Source organism: Megalopta genalis, chromosome 1 (genome assembly GCF_051020955.1).
Source record: "Megalopta genalis isolate 19385.01 chromosome 1, iyMegGena1_principal, whole genome shotgun sequence".
Lineage (NCBI taxonomy): Eukaryota > Metazoa > Arthropoda > Insecta > Hymenoptera > Halictidae > Megalopta > Megalopta genalis.
The window spans coordinates 20176043-20193268 of record NC_135013.1 but is presented as its reverse complement, the minus strand read 5'-3'; the positions used below and the strand labels follow the sequence as shown (position 1 = coordinate 20193268).

At 36.8% G+C, this 17226-nt stretch overlaps 1 protein-coding gene across 2 annotated transcripts in view; it reads right to left on the bottom strand.

The window, feature by feature from the left end:
* LOC117221517 (protein SCAI) overlaps positions 1-17226 on the bottom strand; it is a 53445-nt gene that overhangs the window by 17744 nt on the left and 18475 nt on the right. For both annotated transcript variants that reach the window (XR_013033731.1, XM_033472548.2), the window contains exon 3: positions 6636-7049. Coding sequence is in view for 1 of the 2 variants with exons in the window: in XM_033472548.2 (XP_033328439.1) it covers positions 6636-7049 (414 nt within the window). In the remaining variant the exon portion in view is untranslated. The remainder of the gene's footprint in view (positions 1-6635; positions 7050-17226) is intronic.

Here is a 17226-nt window from a genome sequence, read left to right as displayed (position 1 = left end):
TTCGGTCTTCTTACTTTTGTGAAGCAGTCCATGCCAGTTAGTATTACTGCTTGGTAGGTTTAGTGTTAAGTGCCGGTCACCGGTGACCCTCATGGCATCCAACGTGTTAAAGATGTTTATGCTAATTCCAGTCGTCGTTAAATTTTGTCGGAATGAAGAAGTGGGAAAGATGTCTGTCATTGTGTAAAATAATAATAATAATAATAATAATTTTATAATATAACATTTACGGATATCATAAAAATGGGAGTGGGAGACATCTATAACTGAACTCGGAAATTACTTAGTTGGCAACCCAATAGATTACCTAATGAACAGGATGAAATTTTCTTCAGTGGACAAAATTGTACGCCGCAAAAATAGCGAAGGTAGTCGCCCACTAATCACATATAATTGGCGTCGGTCATAGTTATTAGGGAGAAAAGTCAGCATTGTCAGCTAACTAATGTAAGAAACTCAGAAACACAGATAATAAGTAAAACATTTACCCTAACAGCTAGTTCATTTTCATAGTACAGTAAATTCTCCCTAATTGACGCTCAGATTGTACGACAAAAATGGACAATAAAAAAAGTATAAAGTATAAGTAAAAATAAATAGAAATAAAAATAAATACAGGCTCGAATAATCGTATCTCCTCTTCCGAAATTGCCCATTTTTGTTTACAAGCTGAGCGTCAATTAGGGAGAACTATTCTAGGGAGGAGTATTATGTATTATAGGGAGGAGTATTCAACGAAAATTCTCATTTACAAAAAATGAGGCGCGTTAATCAAACATTTTCAAGTTCAAATTGACATTTGAAACATCGCTGTAGAGTTGCAATCACGTAAAACAAGAGAAACCATTCATCTTGCATCCTCATTGGAATATTGTCGATCTTTTGAAATATCGGATGATACTCACGCGAGATCACTAAGCCTCCCTAATTCCTCGATGCTTGCCGAGCCATTGTTAGAAAATTGTCGGAACATCGGACCAAAAATCGTCGATTCGCTCTTCTCTACACTCTCCGAAGCGAATTATCGTATCGGTTAGCCGGAGGTTCGGCCGCTCCGATCGATTCGGTGAAACTTTCTTGAGCCTCGGCTCGAAACGTATCGCGAAGCGTTACTCAAGGGGGCCTGGGGGGAGGGGCGAGGCGAGGGAGGGCCCCCACTATCAGATACTCGACAAAGGGAGCCACTCGTACGTTCAAAACTCGTACGACATATCGCTGTCGCGGGAGGAACAATAGGGAGCCCCTTTGTGGCCGACCCTAGATCACGCGTCTACGAGACGAGATTGCCGGTTCAGCGATAAACACGGACTGGATCTAGGCCAGACTCTGTTTATCGTTGTAACGCAATCATGAATCTCCTTTTCGTCCCGTTAGATGGTGACCGGGACGCGATTCTTTCTTACAACTCGATGGAGCATTGTGGCGGACCAGACATAAAAAGACACGTCCTTCAAAAGCGGGGTGTGCATATGCCTTTTTCGGGTTTTCCCGACGCAAGGCGTACACACCGCAATAAAACAATAAAAACGTTGGGACACAGCTTCGGACCATAGGTCCCGGATCACCCCGGTCGGAAAATCTTCGGGAAAGGCCTTCGCCCTTCCCAAGGACTTTCCCTTACCAATTTCAATACGTTCTCCCCGATAAATACGAGGACCTCTCGACCGAGAAGTCAGTTAGCAAGTTTTCCTCCGACTCTCGACGTGTCCATATTTCTGTCTCATCCGTCACTCGTTTACCTTTACCTTCTACACACTGTACCTCATCGCCTTTTGTTACAAGTTATATTAAAGTTCTCGTTATATAAAAACCAGAAAAACTCTCTCGGATTATTTTATATAAACCGTCGTAGTAACCCCTGCGACAAAGCATCTTTTCCTTACGTTCATTCTCTCGCCTTGTGCGTGTCCGGTTCATTCTCCTTACTAGGATCGCTTACTAGGGTCGCCCCGCTGGGCCGGTTACTGTTTGGTTACCAATTGCTGTGCCTTCGACTTACTTTCGAGTGTAATTATCTTTATATTATATTTACAGTTTTATTCAGTTATCGTTTTATTCAGAAATAAACAGAATAAGAGAATACAAAATTTTCATATATTTTGTTTGATAAATATAAGTTAATCATGCCCGAAATCAAACCAAAGGCACAGCAATTGGTCGCCTCACTATAACCGGTTGCACTATCTTATAACCCGGCGATGTATAAGGAGAAAGACCCATGCATGATATCGCTGTTTTTTGCTGAGAACGAATTTGGAGTTTGTGTTTTTACGTAATAGCAATTTTTTCGCTAGTGTGTCCGATTTGTGTTTATTTAACTCCTTGCGCTAGGATTTATTTCAAAATTGCATTAATTAACATCTTTATCTTTATATATAATAATAATTATATATAATAATTTGTCTGATAATTTGTCTGATAAGACAACTTTTGTTCCTTGTATGTGTTCATTTACTTTGATTCGTTAAATTTAATAACTAGACAGCGGATTTTATGCACTTATGGCAAAAATGAGTAGCCGAAACATAAAATAGCGAAGACATCGGAAGAATTTGATAATATTATTACGTTGTGTTCAACTAGTCAAAATGATTAAAAGAAACAATTTATTTTTATTTAATATCTTTTTCTTACAATGGTCTTGGAAAATTTTTATTTTGCATAAACAATCGCAGTTTACTAATAATATACTAATAATACACTTACTAATACTATTTCGTTGAGGTTATTTTGACGAAATTTTAAACGAAAGGTTTAAATATTTATGCGCTGATAACAATAATTACTATTGAATTCAAACATTTTAAAATTAATCACTTAACGTACCATTTTCTTCGCAGTTACTGCGATTCAAAATTCTTCGATTGCGATAATTTCTTAGAAGAGAAAGAAAATTGATGTTTATCGTGTGCCTAAATTTACTCGAATGCTTAAATATTGATGTGACAAGAGATTAGAATTTTATTCAAATTTTTAAGGATAGAATAACATCTATACTCAATAAGTTATTACTAGAAATTTCTATAGCGAGTCGGACTCGTCAAAACAATACTTTCCTTCGAGACCTATGGTAACAAAAGAATCTTTTCTTTCGATTTAGGAAGAACGAATAACATTTATATTCAGTAGATCATGCATGAAATCTTCATCCGACTCGTTGTTATAGTGCAATATATATTTCACTATAACAACACAATATATATTATTGAAATATATATATATATATATATATATATATTGTTATAGTGCAATATATATTATTGAAATATATATATATATATATATTGTTATAGTGCAATATATATTATTGAAATATATATATATATATATATATATATTGTTATAGTGCAATATATATTGCAATAATATATATTATTGAAATATATATAATGACATATATATATTGTTATAGTGCAATATATATTGCAATAATATATATATTAATATAATTTCAATAATATATATAAATAGCTATTGCAATTTAGCAGGAAATTTTCCAACGATAAACATTACATCCTTGCGTTTTCTACGATTAACTTAGAAACCGTGTTTCGTCTAACAATTTCAAAACTTATTTTTCTCTCAGTGATACTAATCCTTTGACTTCGACTGCAGTTCATGTTTAACATATCGAGCCTGCTGCCCATTTATTTATACACGGTATCCCGCAACACGTGGTCAATATTGAAAAGACCGATTCGACGATGGTCACACCGAATAATTTTTCCCGCCAAGCAATCGATAGACTTTCGTGGCTGCCGTTCCCGTTTCCGGCGCCGAGATCAATACGCGGGCTTTCCAAAAAACGGTTCCAACTGGACCAGCCCTCGAAATCAGCATGCCGGAGCCAAGAAAGTTTCACCGACACGGATCCCGTGTCTCTCTGATATCGCTCGTCCCACCGTCGTCGCGAGCCAATTAGAACTCCCGGATCTCTCGGCCCCGACCCTCTCTCGCCTAAGAAGACGGACTTCTCGCGACATTCAAATGACGACAGTCGGACAAAAAAGAAAGGAGGCGAAAGGAGAAAACAAACGGCGCTAGGAGTCCTTACCGCATCTGGAGCGCGCGACGAGCCGACAGGCCTGGACGAGGCACCGTGTCTATGTGTCACTAGACTGCGGACTTTTGTCCTTGAATCCGTCTGTTTTCTACGTTACGTTCCGAGACTTTAGGATTTTTCTCTAAATGCAGCGACTCTGCTGTTCGTTTATTGCATTATTATACGCAGCTCGTAACATTCGAATTGATTGCAGGATTATAAGACTGATTCCTTGAGACATTCGAATGACGACGCGCGAAATGAAAAGGCGGAAATGCTGAAAGATGAGATCAGATTCTGTTAGAATTCGTCAGAATCGGTTCATGATTTTTGTAGCTGCAGAGAATCTACTGTGTTCACTTGTCGCATTTTGTTGTGTAAGTAATTAATATACGCATTTATTGCGAGACTGAGCAGTCGCAATTTAAAATAGCAGTAAGATTGAGAGAATTAAAAGACGTCAATACCTTTAATTTATTAAAATTATCACAGAGAGAAAGAACTTGCTATACAATAGCGATGAGACCGATTCCTTGCGACATCCAAATAACGACGCGCGAAAGGAAAGAAAAGGCGGAAATGCTGAAAGAAGAAATCAGATTCCGTTAGAATTCGTCAGAATCGGTTCATGATTTTTGTAGCTGCAGAGAATCTACTGTGTTCACTTGTCGCATTTTGTTGTGTAATTAATTAATATACGCATTTATTGCGAGACTGAGCAGTCGCAATTTAAAATAGCAGTAAGATTGAGAGAATTAAAAGACGTCAATACCTTTAATTTATTAAAATTATCACAGAGAGAAAGAACTTGCTATACAATAGCGATGAGACTGATTCCTTGCGACATCCAAATAACGACGCGCGAAAGGAAAGAAAAGGCGGAAATGCTGAAAGAAGAAATCAGATTCTCTTAGAATTCGTCAGAATCGGTTCATGATTTTTGTAGCTGCAGGCTCGAATCCGCAGTCCATCAATCGCGAAACTGCGGATCATTCTACAAAAATCGGAACGTTCTGGAGCAGTTTCAAGAAGCATCTGCCAAGATGGAAGCTTATTCCTTTCTTAACACGTTCCGTGCCACGTGTACCATCGATGGTACACGCTTGCATGTTTACTTAGTGAACTGAACAAATTGTTTACAAGAAATTTAGAACCGAAGAATCAATTTCCACCGCAAGAATGGGCGTTGATAAGTTTTTGTTACGTTGTTATGTGTACGAGAATTAATAATTGCACGTAATACATCAAGTTTTAGTAAAATATCAAAGCGTGAAGATTCGAGTAAAAAAAGCTCGGCACGGAACGTGTTAAAGAATTTCAGTAAGTCAGCGCAGTTCCCTCATCGAAGTCTGGTACAAATCGTAATTGAACCGTAAAATGTAGAACGCAGTGAAACGAGTGTAATTTACGTATCTATCAGGAAAAAATCACATAACAGATTCGATAGCCTCAGAGAAACGAAAGAGACCAAGGAAACGCTATTAATACGAAGAATTGACGATCGGAACATTAACCCCTATCCGATTGCAATAATTTCTTAGAAGGGAAAGAAAATTGATGTTTATCGTGTGCCTAAATTTGCTCGAACGCTTAAATATTGATGACGAAAGATCAGAATTTTATTCCAATTTTAACGGACAGAACAACATCTATACTCGATACTTTCACGACGAGTCGGGCTCGTCAAATTACGGCAAAGGGTTAAAGGCCGGTTTAGAAACGGTCAGTGGTTTAATAGACCATCTACTACTAAAACCACTTACTACTAAATGGTTTAGTACACGAAGAAGAGTCTGGATTGGATGTCTGTGCGACTAAATTCATATTTCTCTAACAAACATATCTCTTACGTCCTTTAACACGATTATTCTTTATTAAATTAGCTTTCCGAATCATTCGTTCAACTGTGTTCGGACACGGAATTATTTCAATTAAAATATCATTTACGTGCTTTGTTAATCTTCACTGTACACCTTGCTTAAAAATTTCATATGTTACACACAAGGTGTCATGCACACTAGAAAATTAAATCGGCCGTCACGGTTAAATCACTTACTATTTCGTGTCCGAAAAATTAGTAAATATTCTTCAGACGTTCTAAAGTAAAGGCGAACAGCGTTCTTCTTAAAAATATCACTGTCACGTAGTAAAAAAAAATCCGGAAAGTTCTCGCTTCGTGATTTGTTCAATACTTCGAACGCGGCTCGAGTCCGTCCCGACCATCTGTCAAGGCCTCGTTGCTGCGGGCTCTCGAACTTCGCGCCGTCACCTCTCATTGGTCATCGTTTTCCGTTAATAACTCGTAAACAAAGCCGCAGATCGCATTTTCGCAAAGGAAAAAGTTACTTCAAATGACCTCAGCTACCCCTCATTTCCGGCTGTTAAAATAATTGTGGAACATCCTGTATATCGAAATATATCTGTGCGACTAAATCATTTCACGAACCTACACTGGGTCAAGAAGTGGCGAGCGGTTAACCCTTACAGTGCGGAACGACGATATATCGTCGTTTCCTAACGCAATTTTAGTTACCGTCGCTAAGGATGAAGAAAGCTGGAGAAAGGCGCGAACAAACGGTGCTAGAGTCCTTACCACATCTGGAGCGCGTGACGAGCTGACAGGCCTCGATGAGGAATCGCTCGATGTAACGCTGGCACCGCTCCCAGTGGTGCACGGCCAGGCTACCGATGTTGCATATAAGGCAGAAGGCGGCGAGGGGGGCGTGGAGGAACAGGGTGAACAGGCTGCCGCCGTGTCGGACGTCCCGTAGGGTCGGCGGCGTGTCCTGCGGCGACATCAGCACCATCAACGGCTGGCCGAAGTAGCGCGGTATCTGCTGGAACACGAAGCTGTTGTCCGAGTCGACCACCACGAACAGCGGTTTCCTGGTGAACGGGTACAGGTCGCCTGGGTACAGGCAGTGCGGCTCCTTGCCACCTGTCGGCCTCTTCCCGTGCTCCGGGTCCCTCTTGCTGCAGGTCGACACGCCGCCCAGGTCGTACCCCACTGGAACACCGCAACGTTTATCAACATCGTGCAATTCCGGTTTCGCCGATCGTTCCGATACAGTGATGCCTTGGAAAAATCGCCGTGGTGGGACACGGTTGGCTTTGGGAACAGGGTTACTGGACGCGGAGGACGCTCGATGGAGGACTTAGGGCAGAGGTGTCGAACTCGCGGCCCGAGATGAAGATTTTTGCGGTCCAGTCAATATATCCGACGCGAAGTAAAAATAAAATAGAAATGTGAACTAGAAATTTTGAAAGTAGTCTCGGCCAATGAAATTTCTCCCGAAGTAGGAAAGATAGTGTCAGAGAAGAGATGTCAAGTATCAGGACGTAAACAATAATTTAACTTTATATATATTTATTACAATGTACTAGTCAAAATAAAAATATTTGTTTCTATGAACATTGATTTTTTTTGCGGCCCAGTCAATATATCCGACGCAAGGTAAAAATAAAATAGAAATGTGAATTAGAAATTTTGAAAGTAGTCTCGGCCAATAAAATTTCTCCCGAAACAGGAAAAATAGTGTCAGAGAAGAGATGTCAAGTATCAGGACGTAAACAATAATTTATCTTTATATATGTTTATTACAATGTGCTAGTCAAAATAAAGATATTTGTTTCTATGAACATTGATTTTTTTTGCGGCCCAGTCAATACATCCGACGCAAAGTAAAAATAAAATAGAAATGTGAACTAGAAATTTTGAAAGTAGTCTCGGCCAATCAAATTTCTCCCGAAATGGGAAAGATAGTGTCAGAGAAGAGATGTCAAGTATCAGGACGTAAACAATAATTTAACTTTATATATGTTTATTACAATGTGCTAGTCAAAATAAAAATATTTGTTCCTATGAACATTGATTTTTTTTGCGGCCCAGTCAATATATCCGACGCAAAGTAAAAATAAAATAGAAATGTGAATTAGAAATTTTGAAAGTAGTCTCGGCCAAATAAAATTTCTCCCGAAATAGGAAAGATAGTGTCAGAGAAGAGATGTCAAGTATCAGGACGTAAACAATAATTTAACTTTATATATGTTTATTACAATGTGCTAGTCAAAATAAAGATATTTGTTTCTATGAAAATTGATTTGTTTTTTGCGGCCCACCTAAAGTTAAGCATTGTTTATTTGGCCCAAGTTAGCTTTTGAGTTTGACACCCCTGACTTAGGGGATATTCGATACCCTAGGGGACGCAGGCCCAAGAGGATGTTTTCATCGTTGGATGAAAATTGTTGCGTCTTTTAGAAAGTTCTTTCGTTTTTCAACAAAATTTCGTTTCGGAACGGTGTTGAAAAATCACTTGATTTGATGGTTTACCGATAAGATGTGAAATTGTTCGCAAGTTTTAGTTTTGCATTAAGGATGTTTTTATAGGAATATTTGTGAATCGGTATGTTCTTTCGCTTTTTCCTCAACGCAGAACGTTTGACGAGTTGAAGGAGCTCCGATGTGAAGATTACGTGGAAAACGTCGATCTGGAGGTACCAGATGTTAATGAGATGATGTTAACACTATGCCGTCCGGTGGCACCACGCTGGTGCCATGCAAAAACTATCTGTGCCGTTTATTTCGAAAGTGGCATAAGTCACTTTTTCAAAAAAATCGAGTTAATGGTAACACTAATTACAGTTGAAGGGTATCTTTTCATTTAAAAAAAAGAAAAGAAAAGAAAAAGTGATTTATGCCACTTTCAAAATAAACGGCTCATCTGTTGTATGCCGGTGGCACCACTTTGGTGCCATTTTAAAAAACTGAAATAACATTTGAACTATATTTCTTGGGTGTTAAAACGCAGCAAACTAACTATAGCATTGTGCTTATTTAACTAAGAATTAAGTACGAAGATTCTTAGATGACTTATCTTAATTTTAGGAATTTATATTACCGCCATCTTCGAAATTTTTTGTTAAATCTAAAATTTCCAAGCTATTATGCCGGCGTCGAACAAAAGAATCGTATCTAAGATCTGCGGACGGCATAGTGTTAATATTTCGATTGTAATGCAGTGAATTCTCCCCAATTTTTCTTCAGCATATAAACAAAAATGGACACTTTGGGAAGATAAGATAAGATTATTCATTATCATAATTGCTGGAAATCGATAACTATAAAAACGAGCCGCGTAGCTCGAATAATCGTATCCCCCCTTACCAAATTGTCTATTTTTGTTTACCAGCTGAAAGGAAATTAGGGAGAATTTACTGTATTCTTGGAAGCTTTGTTGGGCGGTTAAGTAAAGAAGGTTGTTTGTGCTTCTAAGATCTGCGGACGGCATAGTGTTAAGTTGTATTATAAACTGTCGCGATCTCCCGTCATTTTAAGAATGCGAAGATGAAGCTTTAGGGATGCTTTCACAGCCATCACTGCTCGGATGTCGGACCGAGGGTACACCGTTATACCATTGCACTTGATGAATAGTAATTAAGATAGTAATACTTCGCGTGTCTCGAGAAGATGGTAAGATGCTCTTTACTTTGAATACTTTTTTTTTTATAGATAACGAAAGGCACGAGACCGAAAAAGCTTGCTCGATTTAGTGTAGGGTCGAGTCATAACTGAGAATTATTATGATTATTCGCATCTCAGATCCGCTCATGCAAAACATCATCAAAACATGTAATATACGTATAATCATGTATATAATGTATATATATATTATTATTATTATTATTATTATATATATTATTATAATATAAATATTAATTATATTAATATATATTATTAATATTATTAATATAATATATATACATATATATTATTATTATTATTATATATATATTATTATAATATAAATATTAATTATATTAATATATATTATTAATATAATATATATACATATATATCATATGTATAATCATGTATAAACATGTATTTGTTATTTAATTGTTGATGATGAAAGGAATGTTATTTACAATTATACATACATTTAACTTGATTTGGGCTGTATATCTCTGTATTTATAAAAAGTGTTCCCCTTTTATCTTCAAACTATGTTACTCAAACTAACAATATTCTGAAATAAAACTTTACAAAGAGTAGTTAAAAATGCACACATTTATGTCAACAAGATCACTTGATGAAAAATATCGCGCCTTTCGGAAAGTTGTTTCGCTTTTGATAAAAAAATTCGTTTCACAACGGTGTTAAAAAAAAATCACTTGATTCGGTAATTTACCAATAAGAAACAGGACTTCTGCGAGCATAAGATTTCAAAATTACCAGAAAACTATCAACAAGTGATAGAACAATGCATCGTTGAATAATGTTTACTTAAAACGTTAAAAAATCGTCTTTCATTTTCTTGTGGAAGAACGAAATTCCGACTAACACAATAATTTATTATCTACAATAATTTCATAAAATTATGTCGATAAGTAACATTGCTTGCTTCAATATCCATTGATTCGTATAATAACAATAGTCATGTAAAATAATCAGGTATAATCTTTTCAATTCGACGATATGCAAGAAACGCGTACAATTATGTTCTCATCAACACCGTTTGCTTTACTATTCAATTAACCAGTTCAATAAAAATAGCGTAGCAAAATCTCGTATTCTAGGCAAAAGTAATTTAGCACAAAATAACGTGGAAGATAAAGTGATTTTTTTATAAAAACAGAGCTTTCACGAGCATAAGATTTCAAAGTTCCCAGGAGAATGTCGAAAAGGTTTCTTCTTCATTCTAAACATTAAAAAATACCGTCTTTCATATTCTCGCGAAAGAACAAAACAACTTTCCGAACGTCTCAATAATTTCTCAAAAGTAAATGCTTCGAATGTAGCCTTCTTACTGCCACTTTTTGAAGATTTCCTTCGTTAATCAGATCATGCAGCTAAATGTTTAATGTAGACCTCGCCTGACTTGTTGTCGAGAGTAAAAATGTTTGTTCATCTGTTTAAAGGAGTGTTTGAAGAAAAGAAGACATAGTTGATGCACAAGCAACACTTAGATAATGAAAACGACGACCAGCCTTTGAACCTAAGCTTGAAGCTAATGCATTTATATGTATAATATCTCTCTCTCTCTATATATATATATATATATGATATGTATGATATATATAGATTGTCTATTATTATTTTTATCATATTATTCTATCTATTATTATTATTATAGATTGTCTATTTTTATTTATATATATAATATAATATATATATATATATATATATATATATATATATAATAATATATAATATTATATATTATATTATATATATAAATAAAAATAGACAATCTATAATAATAGATATAGATTTATATATATAATATAATATAATATAATATATATGAATTATATTATAATATATATAATCTATAATTCCACTGTTAGGGTTCTGGTAGTGAGAATATCCTGAAAATATCTACAGTAATTTCTCCCCAATTGACAATCAGCTTAAACACAAAAATAGACCATCATGACTATGCAGAGATTAGTGTTGTATAGCTGTTGAGACTTTCGGATGAGAAGCAGAAATTGTAAAAAATGATAAAGTCGTAGGACACTTTTCCAAGTGGTAGCAAAACGATTAAACAATAGCAACCGGAACTCCATTTGTTCAAATTTGAAAAATGAGTAGAAACAAAAATTAAGAGATACAGTAAAAATTTTCCCTAATTTTCCTTCGGCTTGCAAACAAAACTCGTTGGACTCGTTTCTACTGTTATCGATTGTCAATAACTATAAAAACGAGCCGTAAAGCTGGAACAATCGTACATCCTCTTCCTAAATCGTCCATTTTTGTTTCCAAGCTGAGCATCAATTAGGGAGAATTTACTATATTGTGTAAAATGTTTCGAGCAATCTAGCGGCTTCGCGAGCTAATAATTATTAGTATTATTTATATAATAAATATATTAATATTAATATATATATTATATTATTATTATTATATTATTATATATTATTATTATTATAATATTATATTATATTATCATTATTATTATATTATTAATATTATATTATTATATATTATTATTATGATATTATTAATATTATATTATTATATATTATTATTATGATATTATTAATATTATATTATTATATATTATTATTATATTATTAATATTATATTAGTTGAATTCAACGGTGGAAACGACGTCGAATGCTCGAAATCGTAAGTAGGTTTCTCAACGATAAATTGTACCCGATTAAGGTTGGGATTTTCAGTTAGCGCAGTTTATTGTTTAGTTACATAATGCTAGGAACGCAACTATCCGCGGATACCTGTCAATTGTCCCGCGCTTTCGTTAGGTCCATTTTCGCGCCCGACGTTCCCTATGAATAGCGACGATCGGTTGCATCGACTTCATGCTCGAACGAGCTGAAAGCCGAGCTCCGCTTCGACGGAACAATGAGAAGCTCGTCGGAGCGTGCCGGTTTTCGAGGCGGCGCTACCAAATTGGAAAGCTACCAAAATCGTTCGCGGCATCCTTCGAGAAATTATTCTCTGGCTCGCCACAGGTGACTACGATCCCCGATCGATTATAAACTCGTCCCTTTTTTTTTTCATCCCCCACTGGCGATTCGATTCTTGTGTCCGACCATTGACAGCATATTCTACTAAAAACCTTAATCCACTTACGAGAGAACCGGCGAAGGGTTACGCGTTGGATTCAATCGAACTTCGTATGTATCAGAGGTATCGGAGGTTGTTTGTGAAATTACTTGAACGTAAGCTGAATTTTAGAATTATTAAAAGAGTCGAAATTGCATCAATTCCAAATGTGTTTGGGTTTGCATTTAGACGCGCCGTTGGAGAAGTGTGAGAATTATTTTTCATGTTTCTTTTCACTCGATTGTTAAACAAAATTATTTTGAATTGAATTTAATAAAATGTGTCTTGTTGAAAGCTATTCTTTGCTATTCTTTTAAAATTATTTAATTAATGACACCGAAGCCAAAAAGTTAGAATTTACCACAGAAAATATTATATATAATAATTGATTCTTATATATTATATTTTATATAATAATTATTATATTATATTATATTATATATTTTTATATAATATTATACTTATATTATATATTCTTATTATTATAATAATTGATTCTCTTGTATTTAAGAAGTACTATTCTGTTTGTTCAACATATTACAATAAAAATGAATTTCAAAACTCAGTTAAGAATTAGTGTTACCCATATCTGACTTTCTTTATTTACTTCAATTCTTGGATTATGATAACACTCGCACAAAATTGGACAATTTGAGAAGAGGAGACACGATTATTCGATCTTTGCAGCTCGAATGTCCAATTGCTCGATAGTCAGCAACTATAAAAATGAAACGCAATGCTCGAATAATTGTACCCCCTCTTCCCAAATTGTCCATTTTTGTGCGCAATCTATGCGCGAATTAGGGAGAAATTACCGTGTAGGTGCCAGACCTTTTATTAGGCCTGTATAAAGTTTTTATTTACCACCTTGCCGAATGAAATTTACTGAATTCTGCAAATCAAATTTTACTTTCTTCTGCATTATCATATTCACGTAATTTCAGTGTCTTAAGTCTTTAGCCTCACGCGAAATCATTTTAACACTTTTATTTATCATTCCAACCGTTAACAATTTTTGTAAAATTTTGTGCACTCATTGTTTAGTAAACTAATCGGTGTAACACCCCAAGAAAGTTCAAGAAGAGGAGACACGATTATTCGATTTTTGCGGCTCGAATGTTCAATTGCTTGATTGTCAAAAATGAGACGCAATGCTCGAATAATTGTACTCCCTCTTCCCAAATTGTCCAATCTCGTGCGCAATTCGAGCGCGAATTAGGGAGAAATTACTGTACATCGACCCGAAACATCGTGGAAAAGTGACAAAATTGCGTGTCCGGTAGGATCGAATGCAGAAGAAAGTAAAAATTGATTTGCAGAATTCAATAAATTTCACTCGGCAAGGTGGTAAATAAAAACTTTATACAGGCCTAATAAAAGATCTGGCACCTACACAGTAATTTCTCCCTAATTCGCGCTCGGATTGCGCACGAGAATGGACAATTTGAGAAGAGGAGACACGATTATTCGATTTTTGCGGCTTGAATGTCCAATTGCTTGATTGTCAAAAATGAGACGCAAGGCTCGGATAATTGTACCCCCTCTTCCCAAATTGTCCAATTTCGTGCGCGAATTCGGGAGAAATTACTGTACATAGACGCGAAACATCGTGGAAAAGTGACAAAATTGCGTGTCCAGTAGGATCGAATGCAGAAGAAAGTAAAAATTGATTTGCAGAATTCAATAAATTTCACTCGGCAAGGTGGTAAATAAAAACTTTATACAGGCCTAATAAAAGATCTGGCACCTACACAGTAATTTCTCCCTAATTCGCGCTCGGATTGCGCACGAAAATGGACAATTTGAGAAGAGGAGACACGATTATTCGATTTTTGCGGCTTGAATGTCCAATTGCTTGATTGTCAAAAATGAGACGCAAGGCTCGGATAATTGTACCCCCTGTTCCCAAATTGTCCAATTTCGTGCGCGAATTCGGGAGAAATTACTGTACATAGACCCGAAACGTCGTGGAGAAGTGACAAAATTGCGAGTCCGGTAGGATCGAGCCAGCCAGTCGATTGTCTGAGGCCCGTGTACCGTTTCGTCAGCGCGTTAAGCGGCGGATTTCTACGCGCTGCCGCGATCAAAGGCATTTCATTGTCCCGCTCGGCAACTGTATCGGGACCCTAACGAGGCTAGACAACGGTTTTAAAGAGGGAAACGTGCCCGCAGACACCTGGTCCCGACGATATCGACGCCCGCGGCTCGCATTTCGATATTGATTGCGAACTTAGAATCCACCGGCGTGTTGGAATCCTCTATCGCCGGATGACCTTGACACGGATGCACTACTCTACTTTCGTTGAAAGACCGTTTTCGCCGTCCCGGCCGGGTTGTAACCTCACCGCTCTGAATAGCGGTCGGGAACGTTCCTTTTCGGTGGTCATCCGGTGAATTTTTCAACGCCCAGCGACCTTCGGTCTCGATGAAATTCTTCTTCTTTCTTTTCTTCCCTGAACCCACCCCCCTCCCCCACCCTCCGTTTGCCGATCCTTTCCTCTTTTCGTTCTCGGTCCCCTTTGCATCGGGAAACGATCTTCCACGCGTCGCGCTCCACGCGGAAAAAGAATTTCGAGCGGCAAGGTCGCCCGATGCAGCGCGCACCGAAATCGCGAACTGCAATGTCCGAGATAATAACGTGAACTATGGAACACGAAGAATGGAAAGTGAGCGCTATATAGCGATCGCGCGCGAGGCTGCAACGCGAAACGAAAAAGCAGTCGGGGAAGACGACCGGCGCACACCGCCGCCCACGTATGCACTCGAACCCCTGCATTTCCAGCTTTCAGCGGATGATGCATGCAATGTTAAACTCGAGTGTTTAAAACAGTATTGTGCCCGTAACATTTTGTTTGATGCCGCGGCTCCACGTGCTACCCACGCGAAATTGTCGGAAAATTTGCGGCGGAAAAATTTTTTCGACATTTCATTGCTGAAACAAGTCTTGTTTCGGTGCATCGCGGATGACCCCTGCTACTTCAATTTGACCTTCTCCTTAGAAATCATTGAAAACGTGACAACTATGGACCCGTTTAGATTCAGTTTACTGAGATTACTATTTCTGGCGATTGTAACTTTTTTAATATTGATGTTAGGTTCACGGAACACGTCATTTTGACAGGTAGCAATAATTTTTTAATTTATGATGATTGAAACTATAAAGATTCATTTATCAGGAATTTATTATTAAATAAAGTTTATATATATATTATTATTTATATATTATTATTATTTTATTATTATATTATTACTTATATTATATATATATTAATTATTATTATTAAATGAAGTTATAATAAAAATGACTAAATGAATCTGAAGAAATGTATGCTTGTTATTTTTATAAAACAACATAAAAAAGCTATCTTCAGTGCTCCGTAAACCTAGCGTTACATTTACACTAATAGCTAAATATTGATAACTAGACTATGGATCATTACACAATTTACATAACAATATAATTTATATAATTTATATATCATTTTTATTTTTTATATCCTATTATTACTATATTATATATACTATATATACTTATACTATATATAGTATAATATATATATAGCAAAATATAGTAATATAATAATATAATATAATATTATATCCTATATCCTATTTTATATCCTATTATTTATATCCTATTTTTTATGTCCTACACGCTATAATAATATATAAGATTCCGAAATGAATACAAAATTCCAAATAAATCAAACAAACTGATTATTAGACTGCGAATTTTTATGCATTTATGGTACATGCAAGTCGTTCAAATGCAATTAAAAACGCGCATATTAACGAAAACTAATCGCATTATCATTCTACGTTCACCATAACGAATATTCCAGTCGATGTAAGAAATCATTTCCTTCTCCGGACTGTTACAAAAGAATTCATAAAAATGACAATTTGCATAAAGAAAACCGCGGTCTACCGATGATTCATCCTCTCGTGTCACAAATATATGCCACAAACGCGCGACGATCATCCGCAGCGATAACAACAGGAAGGTGGAATTTTTATTCGACGCGACAGAAATCTTCATTACGAGCCACGGCTCGACGGGAGGGATCAACGGGATTAACCGAATATTGTTTCGTTCCCGTTGCAATTCACAGTTTGCTGGAGCTTTTTAATCAAGCGTCGCTATGAGCGTTGTTCACATTTCGGAGCGTTCCCTATGACCTAAATGATCCGTGCCGCCGATAGCGAGGCTGCGTACGGCGCCGGCGGCACGAATCAACTGTTCCGTAATCAGAAAAGTATCGAATAAATGTCGCACCGCCCGGGAACCGTCTGTGTCCCCCCCGCGTGAAACGAAGGAGACAGTGATCAGAGATTGATCGAAAGATAGCGCGCTGCGGGGGCGGCCGGATATCGGGACACGTGGAATATTAGGAAACCATCTAAACGACCTGGATTTTCTGTTTAGTTAATACGGCGGCCATCGCGATAAGAGGTCACGGTCACGCAGCAGTGCATCCCCGCGAGGTCACTCTCGAGATGTCCCCTTTCAATCCGCATGAAACTTGCACGAGGATGGCCGCTAATTAAAGAGGGGAGAGAGCAAAAAGAAAAAAAGAAAGAGAGAGAACGAAAGAAAGGAGAGTCGCGCTGT